This window comes from Ictidomys tridecemlineatus, chromosome 7, assembly GCF_052094955.1.
Source record: "Ictidomys tridecemlineatus isolate mIctTri1 chromosome 7, mIctTri1.hap1, whole genome shotgun sequence".
Lineage (NCBI taxonomy): Eukaryota > Metazoa > Chordata > Mammalia > Rodentia > Sciuridae > Ictidomys > Ictidomys tridecemlineatus.
Genome location: NC_135483.1, coordinates 178,483,565 through 178,504,749, shown reverse-complemented (window position 1 = coordinate 178,504,749; position 21,185 = coordinate 178,483,565). Strand labels below are relative to the sequence as shown.

At 41.4% G+C, this 21,185-nt stretch overlaps 1 protein-coding gene across 3 annotated transcripts; it reads right to left on the bottom strand.

Annotated features, from left to right (window-relative positions):
- Positions 1-91: 91 nt before the first annotated feature.
- On the bottom strand, positions 92-21,160 carry Tmem169 (transmembrane protein 169). Of its 3 annotated transcripts, XM_040267761.2 has the most exons (4): positions 21,052-21,160; positions 17,891-18,090; positions 5,868-6,265; positions 92-2,545 (listed from the first exon to the last, which is right to left on the bottom strand). In XM_040267761.2, the coding sequence occupies exons 3-4, from the start codon at positions 6,136-6,138 to the stop codon at positions 1,923-1,925; spliced, it is 894 nt and encodes a 297-aa protein (XP_040123695.1). In that variant the 5' UTR covers positions 6,139-6,265; positions 17,891-18,090; positions 21,052-21,160; the 3' UTR covers positions 92-1,922. The 3 variants fall into 3 exon arrangements, with proteins under 3 accessions (XP_040123695.1, XP_005331895.1, XP_077874096.1); XM_005331838.4 differs by lacking the exon at positions 17,891-18,090; XM_078017970.1 differs by lacking the exons at positions 17,891-18,090; positions 21,052-21,160 and adding an exon at positions 6,993-12,573.
- Between the last annotated feature and the right edge of the window lie 25 nt (positions 21,161-21,185).

Below are 21,185 nucleotides of genomic sequence, written 5' to 3'. Positions count from 1 at the left end.
GGATAGCCTCAGGCTCACTCTTTATCTGCAAACTGTAAAATTCAAAGCTATCTCACTCAGAAAGCTCAAAGACAAATTCAATAAATATTAATCACATTTCACTTTTTATTTTATTTATCTGCATTTCAATTGTTCATATCTCTGCAAATATACCAGAAAGCACCAAGGTTATCTTCAAAAATGCTGGACACATTTTTTTCCCTCTAGTCAAACTAATGACAGTTGAAGAAAAAGAAAGAAGAGTTCTTCTGAAGGTGGAGTTCAGCACCATACAATAAGCAAACGTTCCTGGCTTTCTGTGGAAAGCATGGCTTACACCTCTGGTTTAGGTCACAGCAGTTCTTTCAACAGCTTCTTTCCAAGACAGAAACAAAAAGGAGCACCGGCTTTTCTTGTAAGGATCCAAACTTCCAAAATCTGCTGACCTCTTTAGGCTTTGATATTTTAAAATTAAAAAGACACCTTTGATTTTTTAAAATTCAGAATCATTTTCATCTGGATTAATCTAATATACACCCTCAGGCCATGAAGACAAACTTCTCAGCATAGAAAACACCATGTTTGTTGTTAAACTAGAAAGATCTGAGTGATTAAGGCTCTGAGTGAGGTTCTGCCAAACCACAGAAGGCTAAATCTGGCTTCTTAGTGTTCAAGGATACTGATCCCTGCTGGGGGAATCCCTGCTGGGCACAATCCCTCCGTTCTCAGTCTTTACTGATTAAATATCACCAACCCCTGTTCCACCTCCACCACCAGGAAGAAGAGTTATGCTACCATTATGTAATTGTATTATCCTATACACTATTGCTTTAAAAAAAAAAAAGTCCTGAAACCACACATTTCAGAACCAACAAACTAGATGCTAATACCTATGGATAGCATATATGTAGTGTACATAGCTCATCTCTATGTATAAATTCTGTGTAAGATTCAAGACAAAATAAATAAATAAATGAATGAATAAATAAATAAATAAAACTGTATTAGTAGTTTGGGATTCTGAATTTAAATAGTTATCACAAGGTGATTCCTTCTTGCGTACCAAAATAGTCATTCTTCCCTTTTCCCTCAAATTAACATAACACCAATATTTAGCTAAGAATATAACTACCTAGACAAAGACTACATTTCCCAGCTTCTTTTGTATGGTCATGATGTCATGTGACTAAGGTCTGTCCAGTCAGATATAACTGGGAAGACTCCTTAAACAAAAGGGTGTGCTCTTCGCTCCTTCTTCTGTTTATCCAGAAACATGGAATGTGATGGCTAAAGACATAGTCAGCACTGGAACATCGAGGATAACAGTAATAAGGGCCATGTCCTGCTAATGATACAGGAAAAGAAGAAACCTGGGGTACCAATGGCTTCACAGGATTGTGGAATTGTTTGCCTCCTGACTTCTATACAAGAAGTAAACTAATGACCGATATTTTAGGACTTTAATTTTATGCAGTCCAATCTAAACCTAAGTGATTCACACAAATCACTACTTTCTATTATGCATAGTAGCCCAGCACTTCAAATGTTTCACTCCATCTCTGTCAATTTTCGGAGGACTTGGCCACCCCTGAGCTTCTTTATTTTCCCTGTCACATTGAGTCACAAAGTCTCCTGGTTACAGCACCAGTAACAACTTCAAGCTTCTGGATTGATATACAGCGGAATTCCCTATCCAAGACAAGTGGTCACTTTAGGGCAAGGAATCAAGAAGACTTGATTCACTGTGTAGACTACTACTTTGGCACAGTTGCTTTTCTGCTGTCTGCCTTCCGGGAACCATCAAGATGGTAGGGAAGATCAGTGTGGGCTAAGATTTTTTTAGAACTGTAGGGGACAGGGGAAAATTTGAAGAAAGAATCTACTGGAATTGTAAGATGATATATAGGCTACTGGATCCAGAGAAGAAGGAAGTTGCTGGCAGTTTAGACAGTAGAAGTTTCTACCTCCTGGGCAGAATCCTTGTTGGAGAGATTGCCTGAGATATTGTCAGATTCAAGCAGCTCCACGATGCTGTAGGGAGAACAGTCTTCCAGACCCAGCTTGCTGCACAGCCAGCCACAGAAGCCTTTCTCCATGTCCCGGGCAGCTTGCCACCAGGCCCCCCAGGACCACGAGAGCTGGACCACAGCAGCATAGAGGCCCAGGGAAGAGGCCATGGCCATGATGAGCACTGGATAGAAGAGAATGAGGCAGGGGCAGCAGGAGATCTTGTGCCAGAAGGTCCTCTCCTCATTGTACACAAGGAAGATGTTGTACCAGGTGATAGTGCCATAGTAGAAAGAGACAACAAAAGAGAGGACAAAGACCACGGGCAGGCAGACCAGAGTCCAAAGGACCACGTGGGGCCCCCGGTCTGCTCCCATCTGGCATGCCTTTCTCCCTTCAGGTGCCATTTCCTTTGAGGACTCTTTGGGTTTGGTCAATTCCTGCAGCTCCTTCTCGGTCAATGTGACATGAATGTCTACCATTTGACCCTTCTTCTTTCCTCGTGTGATGGTCCCTGTTAAGGTGACATAGCGACTGTCGAAAGGCATGTTCCACATACCTGTAGGGCACAAAGTGGGTGAGAGTCAAGATCTGAAGAGAGGACTTCCATCAGGGTGTATCCCCTGAGGCTGGGCCCAGTACGAGATGTCTTTTTATAGCATCTGGCAAGTAGTAGAGTCAGGGATTCAGTAGTAGACTGAATAGTCTCCCTTGGAGGGTGACTACTGCTATTATCACTCCATGGCATGAGCTTTCTCTCCATTTCTGAGCCCTAATAAAATGTGAGACAGTTCTCTCTCCATTTCTCTGGACCTCAGTGTTGACATGACTTTTGTGACATAGAGGAGTGAGGAACTTTACTACAGATAACACTTTAATGATCCTATTTCAAGTTAAGAAGTTCTGTTAAAATATCATTTATGAGTATCCCTCTGGGTGTGTAAAGATCATTGCAATCAGCTTATACATAGCCCATGACTCTTCCTTTCTCATGCCTAACTTTACACTTTCCTGAGAGGGGACCTTTTCATATGCCTGTGGGCATCCCAGCCTTCATATTTAAGCTCTATTCACATACTTACCCACCCCCCCACACCACACCACTCACACCCACCAGACACCCCACCCCAGTCCTGTAAGTACCTCCAAACCCCACATCACACAACATATAGATACCATACACTCCACTTTACCCACATACCCACGATATGCACACACACACACACACATACACACACACGCTCCCCACTTATACACCCACGTACCACACACATATACCATGCACACCACACCACATATATACTCCCCATGTGGGAGACCAACCTTGCAAGTGACTGAGTTAACTCCTCTGCTGGGTGATGTGGCAGTCAGGCACCCATGCTGCTAGACTGCCCCACTCTTCTAGGGTTCGAGTGACTGTGCTCGGGTGTGGCTTCCTACAGCCCCATGGGTGGAGCTATGCTCACCTGTTCCTTTAGGGTAGAATCTTCCATGGAAGTGTCTTGTGTGTGTCCCCTTCTCTTACTGTGCCCTTGGGTGTGGCCTACCTAGATGTCAGTCAACCTGCTGACGTGGACATCATGAAGATAGACTCAGTCCCCTGACACCTGACCCCTTGCCTCATTTGAATAGCTTCTCCTCAATAAAAGGGGTCAGCGCGTGCTCTCTCTCTCTTCCTGTGGACCCTTAAGGTCAGAGGAGCTGTCACAGCGACCCCAAAGAAAAAGGTATTTGTGACTCATGTGGTTATTTTGCACAGCCCAGTTAGCCCAGTTTACCTGGAGTGACCCCTCAGCCTTTTAGTCACGAGAACAGAAACCCGGCACCCCCAAACATCCACACCCTCCATTCATATAGTACACATGCACACACACATACACACATGTGCGCGCACACACACACACACAAACACACACACACGCAATCACAAAATAGCTGTCCTTTGACCACCCTTGAAAAGGGATTAGAGATACTGAGAAGGGAAGTCTGTGGCCTTTGGTATGTAAAAGGTAGTCTAAAAATGTGGGGGTGGATTGAGGACTATAGGCTTAGACAGATGTGTTCCCTGGGCCCTTTGACTAGAAGACTTTACCCCATGGATGGGAAGGAGACAGAAGAAAGCCACCTAAGAGCAGGACTCAGGAGTAGCAGGGGCTATGATTGACCTAGAAGGGATGTACTGTACCCCCAAACCTAATGGTTTCACAGTCTCCTTTATCTTGGTAAATAAAACTATCATTCCATTGTTCTTTTCAAACACCTAGGAGTCATTGCTAATCCTCCATTTTCCCTTATGTCCTGCCTCCAATCTGTCAGCACATACCACATTATATTCTGAATCTAATTCCTCTTCCTCTCTGGCACCCTCTTTCCTATCACTGAACTTCAAGCTTCTGCATTAGCATTATTGTTTTTGCAGTGTATAAAATTCTCCCATCAGTTTCCATTCCTACTCTTTGCAATCCAGTCCTTATAGACAAGCCAGGATGATCTTAAACTATGAATGAGATAATGTGTGTCCCTTGTTTAAAAGTCCTCCATTCACTTTCCCTTGCACTTAAACAACTTCCAAACCCTTTTCTGTAGACCTGCAAGACCTGCAATGGTGACGTTATCTGACCCCTGCTCCACTTTCTGACATCTTTTCAACATCCTTCCCCTTGTCCTCTACACTCCTAAACAGAAACCACTCCATTCTGTAAATGGGCCAGTGTTGCCCTCAAGGCCTTTGCCCTTGCTGTTCCCTCTCCTTCAAAAGCTCTGCCCCATGTCTTTTCTCAACTGGCTCTTTAATGTCATTTTGAATTTGCTCAAAATGTCACTTCTTCAGAGAGACCTTCCATGACCACACAATCTCTTGCCTTATCACCCTGAAACAGGACTCTTCTTTCTATCATAGTTTTACTGTCTTTGCTACGTATACCACTACCTGAAATTATCTTTTATTGGTTGGCTTATTCATTGTTTGCCTTCCCCTAACTAAAAGGTCAACTCCGAGAGAGCCAGGCTGCTGCTTTGACTTATTCTGTAAGTGTGCGTCCTGGATATCTATCCCTCTACACAAACAGATCTATCTCATCCTTCCAGTGCTGCCCAGTTAATCTTAATACAGACACTCCACAGTTCCATTAGTAGCAGCAAATATTCTTATACATGCTTTTTCACATATGCAGAACATGGGTATAAGTTTCATAAAAGATAAACTGTGAGGGCTGGGGCTGCAGCTCAGTGGCAGAGTGCTTGCCTAGCATGCTGAGTGAGGCACTGGGTTAAATCCTCAGCACCATATAAAAGAATTAACAAATAAAATAAAGGCATTCTGTCCATCTACAACTACAAAAAATTAAAAATAAGAAAAAAAATATTCTGTGGATTCCTGGGACATAGGGTATATATATATATTTTGAATTTTAATAAATATCAACAAATTCCCTACAAAGTGGGAAGTTTCTACTTTTACTTAAAATGTAATATCCTCACATTGATATTATTATACTTAAACACATTTTTGGCAATCCTACAAATGAAGGAATACTTTATCTCACTGATGTCATAATTTCCATTTTCCTGATTATTGTTAAAATCAATAATTTGTTGACTTTTATCACACATACATTAAATTAATTATCATGGTCTGCTTGTGTTACTGATTTTTGAACACAAATCAGCTTTTCCCACTATATTAGGAGTTCAGAGAGTGTAAGATCTCCTCCATCCCACCTAGAATAGAAAATTATAGGTTCTAAGTAGTACTATCAATTGCTGAATGAAGACTGCAACTCTGGGAGAAATGTACCACCAACAAGAAATATAGACAGATGAGGTCCCCCTTTTTGGTTCCCTTCCCATGGCTTTCAAAAAGGGGTCCCAGAAAGACTCACCATCATCTATGGGATAGTCTAGGAAATCATCTCCCTCTTCCTCTTTAGGCCGATCTCCACCTTCTGAATCCTCAGGCTCATCATCCATTTTCTCATTATCTGACCGGTAGATGATGATAGATTCTGGACGGGATTCTTTCCTCTTCTTTTTCCTGCGACCCATTGTAGATTCCCCATCCAGGGCCAGAGCAGCAGCCACAGCCCTCCTCAGAGAGCCCTGGTGGGAGCTTGGGAGTTGGTCGGGGCCTTCCAGTGGTGCCGGCTCTTCCATACCAGTACTTATGTTTAGCTGTGCCTTATAAAGAGCGTTGACTTGCTTGAGCAAGCTCACAATCCACACATCACAGAGCTTCTTTCTGGAGAGGACTATGCAAAGATGTCCCAAGGATGTCTGTTACCTGAAAGACAGGAAAGCAAAGCCATCAACAAGAAGCAAATCAGATAGCATAGAGAAGGCCTTGGGAAATCATCCCCAACTTGGCAAAAGCCTTCCCCTCTCTTTACTTCTTATAATTATTTTGGGAGCCCAGAGAAAATACTCTGATAAGAATAGATAGTGAATAAAATTTTGTGTTACAATGTTATTATTGTCATTTATGTAAATGTATAATGTTACAAAAAACCCACAGTTCCACTGAAAAGTGCAGAGTATGAAGTCACTGAGGAAGATATACAGGCAGATGGGGGTTTTAAATCAATATGCTCCCACCATAGATGGAGACTGAGATGGCTGAGACCAGTGCTCTGGACTTCTGGCTACGAAGTCATACATTACAACTATACGCAAGTAAATGAGAGCAACTCTGAATGAGACACCCCAAAATGGTGCAACATCACCAACTGCAGCTACCTTGCTATTCTGTAAAGGAAACCCAACTCTTGACTTCTTCTTGGCCCAAGCCCTCAGAAAACTGCAGAAATAAGTCCTACTGCATGCTGGGAATAGCAGAGGGGAAGATTGACTTCCACTCTCAACACTCCAACTTCTCTTTGTTCTCCAGGTAAACAGAGGCAAAAAGAATCTATCTTTTAGGGAAGATGCTGTGTTCATGGTGTATGGTTCATGTGTGCAAAACTAACCTTGGGCTTATTTTGAATTTCTAGAGGAAAATTAAGGAATCTTACCTGGAGTTTGACATTTTAGGCCAAGGCACACAAAGAAAATTTAGAAGACTGAGGAACTCTGATTCTTAAATTCAGATGCTCTCCCAGGAAGTTGTTGGGCTTTGGAATTCCTTTTGGTTGAGATATCTAAGAGCATAAAGGTGTATGCAGGAAGAGTCAGGAAAGAGGGACTGCACAAGATAAATATCCTCAAAGGACAATGACCCCAGTCAAGAGAGCACTGAGTTCGTTGGAGCATTAATAATCTCAGCCAAGGCTCATCACCAAAGTAGTCTCAATACAGAAAAATGAACATCTACTGAGAAGGGATATGGAGGGGCTGGGGATGTGGCTCAAGCGGTAGCCCACTCGCCTGGCATGCGTGAGGCCCAGGTTTGATCCTTGGCACCACATACAAACAAAGATGTTGTGTCTGCTGAAAACTAAAAAATAAATATTAAAAAAAAAAGAGAGAGAAGGGATATGGAGGCTGGGAGGACACGGTCCTCTCCAAGGTTAAGATTTTCAAGTTTCCTTCTTTAAAAACTCATATATCAACTTTAAATTCTACTCTGTAAATATCTAATACAAAAATGCTTTCCCTAGTTCAAGTCTTCTAGGAAAATTGAAGGAAAGCTGAATCATGGTGATCCTATAATAGGAGTTACCTCTGACCAAGCCACTTTATACCTACCTTAAGAGTACAGCTATCACAGCCTCAGGCCCTATCCTCTGATTCACAGTGTTTTCATGACTTAGAGTTTCTGCTTTGCTCTGTAGTTTCCTTCCCTGGTCCTTGTGTGCTGGGTGAAACTAAGGTTTGGAAGTGAGAACTCAAGCAGATTCAAGAGCTGCAGAGCTGGGACAAAGTTTGTCTTCTTTCTGTATCCCATCCCTTCTTTTAAGATGTGCCAAGATGTTCAGAGAGGGAGGTAATAATTCCAAACAGTGTGGCGAGTAGGCAAATTGCAAATCTCATATTTCTTGTTCTCCTGGGAGATGTGGGGCAAAGTAAACACATGCCCAGAGATGACAACCATTGTTGATGGGCTTTATACACAGGAAAATGTGCAGGGTTCTCCTGACTTGGATAGTCATAATAGGAAAGGACAATGTTAGATACAGAAAGAGCTTCCTGTGTCCAAGGATGGAAAAAATACAGAAAATAAAAGCTAAGAGAAGATTTTGAGACTCTAGGCAGTGTATAAACAAATACAACCATCTTGTCAAATTATGGTGGGGGGCAGTCCTATCTAAAGGAAAGGAGAAAGATGACATTTGAAGATGCTATTCAAACATTTGGATTGGGCATAGTGGTGCATGCCTGTAATCTCGGCTACTTGGGAGGCTGAGGCAGGAAGATCACAAGTTGGAAACTATCTTGGGCTACTCAAAGAGACCTTGTATCAAAATGAAACATTTCAAAAGGGCTTTGGCGATAGAATGGTTCCCTTGTGTGTGTGAGACCCTGGTTTCAATCCCCAGAAACACCAAAAGAAAATTTGATAAAAATGATGAAATATGAAGTGATAAACTCCTGGTAATTCTCTATAGGGCACCATTCTTTGCTTCAGACACAGCTCTTTTTAAACAAGTAAGCTTGGCCAGTGTCAGTTCACCAAACAGACACTATCCCCCATTCACCTGGAAACATGGTTCCCAATCTCCCTTCAATCAGAACATGACCTTTTGAGAATATAAAAATTTCCCACACATGAGGAAAGGCTGAGCTATTTTGTAAACATGGTAAAATGCAGCCATTTGAACCAGTTTAAACCTGATCAGTGGATCAACAAATTCTCTCAGTCTTATAGAGGCTGCTACAACAGCATGGGCTATTTATAACCTTTAGACTAGGAAACTTAGAAACACAGAAATTTACTTCTCACAGTTCTGGAAGCTAGTAAGTCCCAGATATGGGTAGCAGCAAGTTAGGTGTCTATGAGGGCTCATTTTCTGGTTCACAAATGTTTTCTTCTCACAGTGTCCTTCCATGGTGGAAGAGGCTGTGTAATTGTCCTTGGGCGTCTTTTATAAGTAACCATCCATTAATATCCTCCCAAAGATTTGATCCCATTTTCTAATGCCATCACGGTGGGGGTTAGGATTTTAGCATATGGATTTTGGGAGGAAACAAACATTCAGACCATAGTACTCCATGAAGATGCCTTTGGAAATCCATCCATCAGTCAAGTCATCATTTCTAAAAGACCAACAGGTGACTTTCAGTTAAAAGGAGCTAGCATTGACGGAGCTAGCTTTCAAAAGCATGTTCACTTAGGTCATTATTGATTGCACAGGTTTAAAACTAGTACTGGTGTCTGCTTGGTATGGCACCATAGCTAAAGAACAAACTGTCTTTTCTCAAATTTGTGGGTATACTTTTTATCCAGTTTGCTGTGAGGCTTAATGAGACCAGACATGTTTCAGTAAAATGTATATGGTTAACTGTTGCTGTGGAACAAATTACTCCAAACTTAGAGGCTTAGAACAGTACACATTATCACACACACACACACACACACACAAAATTAGGAGTGTCAGAAAACTGGGCCTTAGTTGGGTGGTAAGTGGTCTTCTCTGCTTGCTTACTGACAAAAATATTTGGAAGTCCAAAGGATTTTTTTGTGTTGAAGGGTTTCTGAACCTTACAGTTTTCTGTAATTCTCTGTGACAGGAGCTGTTCTAAGGGCTTTACAGTAATCATGTTATTTAATCTTCACATAGATCAATGAAGTAGGTACTATGTATCAGTGTACCCACGTAGAGGACTCTGCCCAAGGTTACATGGAAGTAAGTGGTAGGGTTGGGACTCACACTCAGGTTTGCTGATTTCAAAGCTCATGTTCTTTTCACTATGCCATACCACCTGCCAACATTTACCTGAACTTTTAAACTTAAATTTATAGAATTTACTTTGATTAAACCATTTCCTATGTTAAGGATATGTTCCTGTATCACCAATACTAAGCTGTTTCTGAGTCCTGCCAATCATTCCTAGAAAATCTCTTTGTTAATCTGTTCATTTGAATTTCTGTCCCCACCATATACTAAAATGAGGCTCACCACTGCTTCTTCCAAGCTGTTTTTTCCTTCTTCCACTTCAGAATTCTTCCTGTTTTAAATAGTGATTAACAAAACACCAGTAGCCATCACTACTGTCCAGTAGCAGCCATCACTATCTTGCCACTTCTAACTAAAATGTATCTAAAAGCTCTCCCTAGTGTTCCAGACTCTCCATATTCATGCCCATTTGAATTCAGTAGCAATTCCCCTTCCCTTCAACATGACAGCTAAACATGTCTCCTTATGTTCATTTTTTTTCACTTCTCTCTTCTTCTCCACCTCTTTCAAGGCTTGCTCAACACAGACTTACTCAGTCCCTTTCCATTACTACCTAGTCCATGTCTCTCCCTGCAGTTCCAGCCTTGTTGAAGGAGTGTGGTGGAAATTCAATGAGAGGTCAAGTCAGATTCCTAGAATGTGACTGATTCTTCTTAACTGTCAATTTTCATTCCTTCCTTCGTCTCTTTCTGCTCTGTATTTCAGTAGCACTTCTCACCTGTGTCATACTTTTAATCCTTCGTTATACAACATTCCTTATCATTTTATTGATTATAGATGGCAACATGAACCTTCATTTATCATCCAACGAAGATTATAAACTTCTAGAGATCAGACACTGTCGCACAATTCTTTTTCACCATCAGTGAGAAGACCACAGGACTGGACACGTAGCCAAAAGTCAGCAGTATGTATGTGTTAATAGGGCAGAGAAGGGAAGGTGCCTCCTTGGGAATATGACATAAACAACTGTTAAGGATAACAGTTGAGAACCAAGATGGCGGGTAAGAGGAAGGCAGCAGTCTGTCACTCTGTGACCTGGGACTCAAGTAGTGAGAATACTACTTCTCTGCGAGTGATGCTCCTACTCCCTCGCAGGAATCACGGTCACCGTGCCAGTCCAGGGCTCCAGGCCTCAGTGTCAGAGCAGGTCTCCCAACCACTCCACCATGCAGGACAACCGGGTACCAGGGCAAGACCATCAGCAACAGCACCCATGCAGAACTTTTGGCCACCCACTTGAGCAGAAAGCATGAACACTGCTCCCACAAAGGACACCTGGCAGCTTCCCAGGCGCAGGAAGTCTGGCCGCTTCTCCTGTGTGGAGCCCTATCTGCCCATGTGGGGATCCCCCAGTCGCAGACATCTTAGGACTCTGCAGCAGCAGAGACAGTACCCTACGTGCCTTAGCCTGCCTGTGTCCAGGAACCTCACACAGGCTCTGAAGTCAGCTGACAGCCACATGCTCTGCACCACAGTGCTCCTCTCTGAAATCATCCTACCCCAACACAGTGATACCCTGGTTACCTTTACCATCCTGAGGGTGGACACACCAGCTAACAACAGATGAACCCACCTATTGGATGAGAAAGGAACAGGAAAGATATTGATCTCCAACTGAAACAATCCCTGTTTCTTCCTTCAAGATTTTTTTCCCTCTTCCTCTCTATTCTCCCATTCTCACATCCCCAACACATGTGAAACCAAGTACTTTGCATGAATTATGATTTTGAGGACTGGGACATCTGAATAGTATATTACAGTTGTGTTGTATACATTTTTTCTTTATCCTTTTTTCTTTTTTCCCACCAATTTCTACTATTTTAACATTTTTTAATATATATGTATGTTTGTTTTATGTACTCTATTATCTTCCTACTTCCTTGTCTCCTCCAAATTACTTCCTCTCCTTTCTCCTGTTACTAATCTTCCTCTTTAGATTTCTCTTTCACACTTCCTAAGATATAATAACTCTATATCCTCTCCTCCTACCTCCTTGGCATATCATCCTACTCCTCACCCCTGGTTCTTTGTCCACCATCAGAAACTATAAACCCTTTTACAAACCTACTGAGTATATTGTAGATAATAATTGAATTCACCATTTCTGTACATTGTGACCAATCTGTAAACATCTTAATAGCAAACATTTGTTTTTAGGGTGCATATGTTTATACTGAGATCTGTTAACATTGTCCTTCACCTCAAAGGAGAGATATTGGATCCCTACAGGGGCACTATAAGCTTATAGGGTAAAAATGGTAACGTCTGGGATCCACCGTGCTAGAAGGGAAGACCCATAAGCAACATGAAAAGACAAGGGAAGAAAGTGCCCCAAATAAATCATGATACCACATTATTAGGCCAGAGGAAGCAGCAGAAATGACAGAGAAGGAGTTCAGGATGTACATAATTAAAATGTTCTGCGAATTAAAGGATGATAATATAAGACAGCAAATACAGGCAGCAAAAGATCATTTTGACTAAGAGCTACATAAGCAAATACTGGAAGCAAAAGATTACTTCAATAGGGAAATAGAGGTTCTAAAAAAAATCAAACAGAAATCCTTGAAATGAAAGAAACACTAAACCAAATTAAAACTCAATATAAGCATCACCAATAGATTAGACCACTTGGAAGACAGGACCTCAGGACCTCAGACAATGAATACAAAATATATACTCTTGAAAAGAATGAAGACCACACAGTGAAAGTGGTAAGAAACCATGATCAGACCATTCAAGAAATATGGGATAGCACTAAAAGACCAAATTTAATAAGAGTTATTGGGATAGAGGAAGGCATAGAGTTCCAAACCAAAGGAATGTGCAATCTATTCAATGAAATAATATCAAAGAATTTTCCAATCAGGAAGAATGAATTGGAAAATCAACTTCAAGAGGCTTACAGGACTTCAAATGTACAAAATTAAACAGATCCACACCAAAATGCCTAATATACAGAATAAGGAGAGAATACTAAAAGTCATGAGAGAAAGAAATCATTATATACAGGGAGAAACCAATTAGATTATGTGCAAATTTTTCAACCAAGACCCTAAAAGCTAGAGGATTATGGAACAACATATATCAAGCTCTGAAAGAAAATGGATCCCAACCAAGAATCTTAAATCCAGCAAAATTAAGCATTAGATTTGATGTTGAAATAAAAAATTCCCATGATAAATAAAAATTAAAAGAATTTACAACTTGCACTACAGAACATCCTTGGCAAAATATTTCATGAAGAGGAATTGAAAAACAATGAAAATCAGCAAAGGAAGGTATTGCACTAAAGGAAAAACTAATAGAAGGGGAAACCAAGTCAAGTTAAATACCAAAAATAAACTAAAATGGCTGGGAATACAAATCATGTCTCAATAATAATCCTGAATGTTAATGGCCTAAACTCACCAATTAAAAGACGTAGACGGGCAGATTGGATTAAAAAAAAAAAAAAAAGACCCAACAATATGCTGCCTCCAAGAGAATCATCTTATAGGAAAAGACATCCACAGACTGCAGGTGAAAGGCTGGGAAAATTCATACCACTCATATTCATAAACTGCAGAAACAAACAGGGGTTTCCATTCTCATATCACCAGCACCACATAAAAATAAAATAAAGATGTTGTGTCTACCGAAAACTAAAAATATATATATATATATATATATATTAAAAATTTCTCTCTTTCTCTCTTAAAAAAAAAAAAAGACAACCATAAGTATTGGTGAGGATGTGGGGAAAAAGGCACACTCATACATTACTGGTGGGACTGCAAATTGGTACAGCCAATATGGAAAGCAGTATGAAGATTCCTTGGAAAACTGGGAATGGGACCACCTTTTGTCCCAGCTATCCCACTCCTCAGTGTATACCCAAAGGATTTAAAATCAGCATACTATAGAGACACAGACACATCAATGTTTATAGCAGCACAATTCACAGTAGCTGTGGAACCAACCTATATGCCCATCAGAAAATGAATGGATAAGGAAAATGTGGTATATATTTATACAATGGAATATTACTCAGCAATAAAAGAGAATGAAATCATGGCATTTGCAGGTAAATGCATGGAGTTGGAGAATATAATTCTTTTTTAAAAAAATATTTATTTTTTAGTTTTCGGTGGACACAACATCTTTATTTTTTATTTTTATGTGGTGCTGAGGATCGAACCCAGCGCCCCGGGCATGCCAGGTGAGCGCGTTATCACTTGAGCCACACCCCCAGCCCCTGGAGAATATAATTCTAAGTGAAGTTAGCCAATTCCAAAAAACCAAATGCTAAACGTTTTCTCTGATATAAGGAGGATGATTTATAGTGGGATTGGGAGGGGAAGCATGGGAGGATTAGTTGAACTCTAGATAGGGCAGAAGGGTGGGAGGGGAAGGGAGGGGGCATGGAGGTAAGAAAGATAGCCGAATGAGATGGATATCATTACCATAAGTACATGTCTAAAGACACAAATGGTGTGAATATACTTTGTGTACAACCAGGGATATGAAAAATTGTGCTGTATATGAGTAATATGAATTGTAATAATTCTGCTGTCATATATAACAAATTAGAATAAAATATAAAAAAATTTTAAAAAGAGAGATAACAGTTTTGTTCATTTTATTATGCTGTCAGGCTGGGGATGTAGGTCAGTGACATATTGCTTGCCTAGCATGTTTGAGGCCTTGGTTCCATTCCCCCAAACCAAAAAAAACAAAAAAAAACAAAAAACAAAAAATACTATTAATGTTTAGTCTGAGAAGCAAGTTCTGAATATCTTTTTCCTTTTAGTTTCCATAAGAGAGAGGGTAAAAACAAATTTACCCAGCTTCTAAGGCTTTAATCAACAGAACCAAGAGAATACATGTGCTTTTATTTTCTTTGCTGGGAGTTAAACTTTGCCTATCCTCCTTTTCCACTCCCAGTTCAAAGTCCAATTATGTGCATGACACTGCAAAATGCCAACTTCAGTCAATCTCTTGGTCACCCAAGTAGGGAAACAGGGTTTAAAAACATGTTTATACTCTGGAACTCATGAGTAGAAAATTGGTTTCAAGTCACTCTTAAATGAAATTCTTCAGATAATTCATAAATTCATCTACCTATTTTTCTATCTCCAGTGCTACCACGCTGGTCAAAGAGGTCGTCATCTCTTACATATAAAAATTTCTCATCTTATGGCTTCTATTTTTGCTGTCTTCCAGTCAGTTCTCTACTCAGCAATGAGAAAGATCTTACATAAACAAAATCATGCTACTTGCTGTTTAAAACCCTCCTGTGACACCCCACTGTTATAAAGACCTGCAGGGTCCAGCTCCTCCCCATCCTGCTATCCCATATTGCCCCTCCCTCATACTCACAGTATGCAATCACACTGGCTGCCTTTCATTCCTCCACAGCACCAAATCTCCCATTTGAGGCTTATTTTTAAATGAAGTCTGCCTTGGTTGATAAGCTGCTCCACCACAGAGTCATCTACTTTACTTCCCCAAGTTTCTGTTCAAATCTCAACTCTTCCGAGGTTTTCTTGACACCCAATCAAAAAAGGGACCTTGCCCTCTCTTTATTCTTTGTCACAAGTCTGTTTCCTGCATAAGACTTATCTATAAGTCTAATTGTTTATTTTGTTCTTTTACTTATTTATTGTCTATCTCTTCTATTAGACTATAAGCTCTGTGAAGTGGTAACATACAAGTAGAACAATAAGTAGATGATTAAGAAAAAAAAATTTTAAGGGATCAGTTGAAGTGGTAGCAATTAAGAACCAGCCTGATTGTGTCAAAGACTGAGATGGAAGAGAAATTTAATAGAGGCATTAATGCTAGTTACAACACAATTGCTAGGTTCTCCTTCTACATTTATTTTCTCCTTTTTAAGAATGGAGGTTTCAGCTGGTTACATGGTTTTCCTGGAAAAGATACCATTTCCCAGCAGCTAGATGTGATCATATGACAGTCTCTGGACAATGGGATGTAAGTGTATGTGAGCGTGCAACTTCTCTCTATGGCCCTCTCCTTTCTCTTTTTACCTCCTTGAAGTCTGGAACATGGGCTCAGTGAACCATCTGCAGCCCATGCAGATAAATGCAACCCCACAGGAAAAGCAGAGGAATGAGATACAAGGTATACGACCCACCCTAATGGACACAAATCCTTTGTCTTTGGACTGATATACATGAAAAAGAAATCCTTCTTGCGGTCTCATCCAGCAGTCACACAGAAATCCTAACTAATATACTAGGATTATCCAAAGTTATTTTACATCTCATTCCATCTGCCATGTCCAATATGTCAGCTCTGGGGCATAGGGAGATCTTAATATACACTTTCAGAGAGCATAAAATGGCATTATCCCTGATAATGAGTGGTCAAGCAGTTTTGATTCTCATGGATAGGCCAGGAAACCTGTGAGACTTGGTTGTCCAGTACAAAGAATATTACGTGGCTACTGGCTCAAGATCCATTAGAGACTCACCGGAAAGTTTAATATAGTCCAGTATATGATACTAGTCTCTGCTTATAATGAAATGGCCAGCAATGTACCAAAAGGAAGTTTTGGTACATTTGAAAGAAACCAACATTTACATTCAGTAAAAATCTCAAAATTCCCAACATCACAAAATGAGTAAGCCTGCCCAGCTATACCATCTTTGTAGAACTGAGTCATCAAAAGGAAGTCTGGTCATTAGTCTCTGCTGTCCAGGTCCTATCCAGTCACTCAGTCATTAATCTCCATGGCCAATCTACAGAGGGGTGCACTGCACCTTCATCACCTTCCACCACCAGGAATGGTTTCCCTGGAGTCTGCTCACATCCTTCTGCTCCTAGCTACTCAATGCAGTAGAACATCCAAATACTCAGCAGAACTTATGGATTTGGTGGGTGGAGAAGCCAGGAAGTTCTGAAGCCTTTGCTTTTGTATTCACTGCAAGGTAGCAGTAATATATGTGGTGGAAGTAGGGTTGAAATAAGCTAGTAAAGTTAGTGACGCCAAGCCTTGCAGATACAATAGCAAGTGGTAGGGCTTATGGAAAATACAAGATCTCAAGTCTCATCTAAAGCAGGAAGTTACTGTTCCCCTCTTCTCCATCCACCACATCTACTGTTTAGCCCGCCCCTTTCATAGAGAAAGGCAAGCCCATTTGGTATGGGTTGTCTGAAATTTCATGTAAAATTTTGATTTTAATTGTTGCAATTAGACCAAATTTAAGCAAGTTACTATGTGTACAAATAACCAAAACATAAATGGGCTGCCAATTAGTAACCTTTGTCCAACTGTTTCCAAATCAGGGTGTACCTGCTCCAGTGGGTTAAGAACATTAGGAGTTGACTTTCTGCATCTTTCCCATGTTGAATCTGAACAACCGGAGCTGCAAGGGTGGAGTTTTGTTATTTTGAAGTTAATTTATCACTACATGAATTATGCCTTTAGTTCTGCTGTTCTTCCAACTCTTCACTGACTTGTGTGTCTGTCACTCAAAAGGACCACATATTACCCATATGGGATGGGCAGATTATGCTAATTACATCTTAATTTACCACCATTAGGTTTGCTACCAACTAGGAAATAAAGCTACCATTTTACCACTGAAAATTACCATTATCTCCTCTCAGAATGACAGTCTCGTTGATGTAAAGGTGGAAAGGAATCTGGTTTGGACTTGTGTCAAGTGATTGGAACTGCAGCAAAGCAGCACCTTCAAACTCCCAGCCCCCCACCAGTTGCTGCAATTCCTCTGGGCAGCATTTCTCTCATCACTGCACAGTCTATGTGGTGCTGAAAGGCTCTCACACTGAAGCAGGGTCACGGCTTCTGAGTGTCCATAGAAGAAACAGTTCCCAGCAGCAAAGGTATTTGGTTAAAAGGACCATAAATATCTCCTTATTGTGAGAGCTGTAAGACCTGATCTTTAGTCTCTATTTTGCTTGGTTATTGTCCTACCTCTTATGGCACACATACTCCTTCCACCTCTCACTCCCACTCTCAGAATCCCTACATGCTGGACATAAGCTGTACAAAGACAGGAAAATGTCTGATTGACTATACTGTATCCCTCTGCCTAGAACAGTACCTGGTACATGGTAGGTGCTCAATAAATATCGGCTGAACATTGTGAACTGGTTGAGTCGTATTCATGTGAGCTGGTTCAGGAGTGGATTGGCTTCACGGCAGCGACAGGACTAGGTGCCTCACTGGCATTCCTTCAGCACTGAGATTCTGTGAGTCTACATGTTGAGAATCCCATAGGCTCCTGTCTGTCTGAGATAGCAGCTGCTTTCCAGAGGGAAGAAAATAAAGTTACCAGACAGATGGGGTGGAGGAGGGGCGAGGAGATGGGCGAGCAGTAAGAGTGTAGTGGCACCCCCTTTCTCCACAGAAAAGTCTTAACTGGGCTTCTCCAGAAATCTTCACCATGGCTGATTTTAGGACTGTCAGCAAAAGAGTCTCTGCAAAAGAGTTCAATGTAGATAAGCTTCCTATTTTCGTGTTGCCCTATCTTGCTTGACCACTGGCCAAGAAGAAATCAGCACTCCAGGTGCTAGACACCTCCTTACTAGTTTTTCACAAATGTATCCAGTATAGTAGTTTGTAGAAATGTGCAAACAAGGCCTCTGGCCTTGAGCAGGGGCTTCACAGAGATGTCTACATTTCTAAGATAAGAGAAGTTACCAATTGGGCTCCATGGTAACATCTGGCAGGGGGAGGAAAGAAAGGGGAGAAGAAGCTCTCCCCTTCTCAGGTGTTGTCCTACAAGGGTTAACTTGCCCAATACAGTGAAAAAGCTGCTTTTATGTGAACTTCTGCAGACTGTGAACTTCTGAGCCCCTCCCCTTACATGCTGGGTATAAAACTCCGAAACTACCTGAACTTGGAGTTCAGGGGATTAATTGATTGATTACAGCAAAAGCTTTGCCCCCTGAACTTGGCTGCAGCCAAATAAAACTGTTTCCTGCCATCTTTGGTGCCTTGCCTCATCTGTCCCTACAACAAGAGCTTCACAGAAGAGGAAGGGAGTCATTGCTAAGGGGTGATGGCAGCAGCGATGTGGAAGGAGCATAGTTACAGCATGTCTTTTTCCCCCAGGACAAAGGGGGCAGTGATGTGGAACAGCGCAGAGCAGTGTTTGATTCAGTGATAGGAGTGGTTGCTGAAGGATGGCATAGTGGTCCTCAGAAGAGAAGGCTCAATTGGGGGCCAGAATTAAAATCTGAAAGCAGAGCTTCCAAGTAGAACTGTTGTGCCAACAGGCTTTTGGGGTGGGTAGCAGATTTTTAGACCCTGAGACCAGAGGCACAGGCAAAGAGACCATACCTCCTTATTTTAAACTACAGATCCCTTGAAGAGACTCCACATCTCAATCACAAGTCTTACCTAGATTATGAAAAAGAGCTTTCTCACTGCTCATCCTGAGACTTCCCTGTAGCTAGGATAAACATCTGTCATCCTCGTAGGCATCACTGGCTCCTAGTCACTTTTTCACTGGAAGATGGCAGTTTCCCTCTCTCAGTTCACTCAGTGACCACACAGAGGCTGTAATAAACCAGGCCCACACAGTCCTGCATTGTACATGCAATGATCCACCCTGACACATCTCTGAGAATCCACAGGCCAGGCCACAAACCACAATACCTTATACCTTCAATGACATTATCTGTGAGATAAACCAAAACATTAACAAAATAAAAATAATTTTTGAAAGGGAATTTAAAGTGCTCCCACCCAAAAGAAAGCAAGACTGAATTTTCTCAGAATTCTGAATTTTTTCATAACCCTGAGAATTGAGACAATATTTCTTTTTCTGCTTACAAAACATACTCTGGGGCCTGGAGGTGTAATTCAGTGATACTTGCCTAGCATTTACAAGGCCCTGGGTTCAATCCCAGCACGACAAACCAACCAAAGAACAAAACTTGATCAGTGAGATCAAAGCACCAGGAATTCTGCTTTTCTACAATACTTTGGACTTTCCTATTTTACTTTAAAAAAAAAAGAATGTGGCAATGGTGTAATTTTTAATTTTTTGTCCTATCTACATAACTGACTTATGTAAAAGGGTATATGATTCCTCACTCAGTTCTCTAGTCAATATGAACCAGAAGAGCTTTCTTCTTTTCTTTAATGAGTATAGACTAGAATCCCTCAGCAAGGATGACAGAGGGGAAGTGTTTCTAAAGGAGGTCACAGAAGGGCAAGGGGAGGGTAGAACAGGGAGGAAGTGTGATTGTCCAACAAGAACTGCAGTCTTGCTGGTGGGAGGAACCCAGGGGAGGAAGTGATGTCTGGTTCCATTCTTAACCAGACCCATTTTCAATTCGCTTGGTGAATTTTAAGTGGTGGGCTCAACAACAACAAAATGATGGCATCTGCTGGCTTTTACATGATTTTTATACCTGGCAGGAAAAATACTGCATTATAACAACAGACTTAGAAAAAGCATTTTGTCTAGTCTAAGATCACTGAACCTGACACATTCAACAGACCTGCCAAGTTCTTAAGGTGAAAATAAGGAGCAGCATCTGAATAATAAAATCCTGTTACTGAACATCAACACACAGTGAGAAATTCCCCCCATCTTCAGCAGTCTTTCTGTAGGGAATGAGCTAGAAGACAAGAACTCAAGCATAAACCTACAGATGAGTCTTGCAGGAAGCATGCATCCTCCAAAGAAAGATTCCCCTTTTGACTTGTTACATAGCCCGATTGATATGATCAGACCTCAGATCTGGTTAGAGGTGACTTTTTGTTTTTTATTCCTGGGTGGGGCGTGGGAGATGAGGTGGAAGTGGGCCTGAGTTTATTTTTTAAATCATTTATTATCTTGGTTTTGTGGATGACTGCAACCTTACCTTCTCTGCCACCCACCTCCCCACCTTTCTTCCCTGGGCTCCATCCTTGAGGCTGAAGGAATCTGGAAGCTGCACTTCCTTCCCCTACCTAACCTTCTCCTTTCCCAGCCAGTGGCACACATTAGCTGAAGCCCAGCCTGATGTCTGACGCTGGTGGGCGCATCCAAGGCCGCGAGCAGCAGCCTTTCTTTTTTCCAGATGCACTGGAGATTTAATTTTAATTAACCAGGAGAGCTATGGCCCTGAGGATTAAATTTTCAAAATACAGCACACACTCGCTTTGTGTATGTGTGTGTGTGTATTTCCCTTCCCCTTCAATGCCATCGAGATTTTTTTTTTTTTAAAGAAAAGAAAAAAGAAAGAAAGAAAAAGGAATCTCACTCACAAGTGCCTGTGGACCCAAGCTGGTGGAGGATGCTAACTGCTGGAGGCGGTCGCAGGAGAGCGTGCAGCTGGAGAGAAAGCCAGGCTGCCGCCTTGGGGGCGGGGCCAGGGCGGGGCGGGGCGGGATCTGATGAT

Excerpts from the sequence above, each read along its gene's own strand:
- Tmem169 (XM_040267761.2), bottom strand. The coding sequence starts at position 6,138 with ATGGAAGAGCCGGCACCACTGGAAGGCCCCGACCAACTCCCAAGCTCC. Across the intron at positions 2,546-5,867 it reads AGACTATCCCATAGATGATG|GTATGTGGAACATGCCTTTC; the intron begins GTGAGTCTTTCT and ends TGTGCCCTACAG.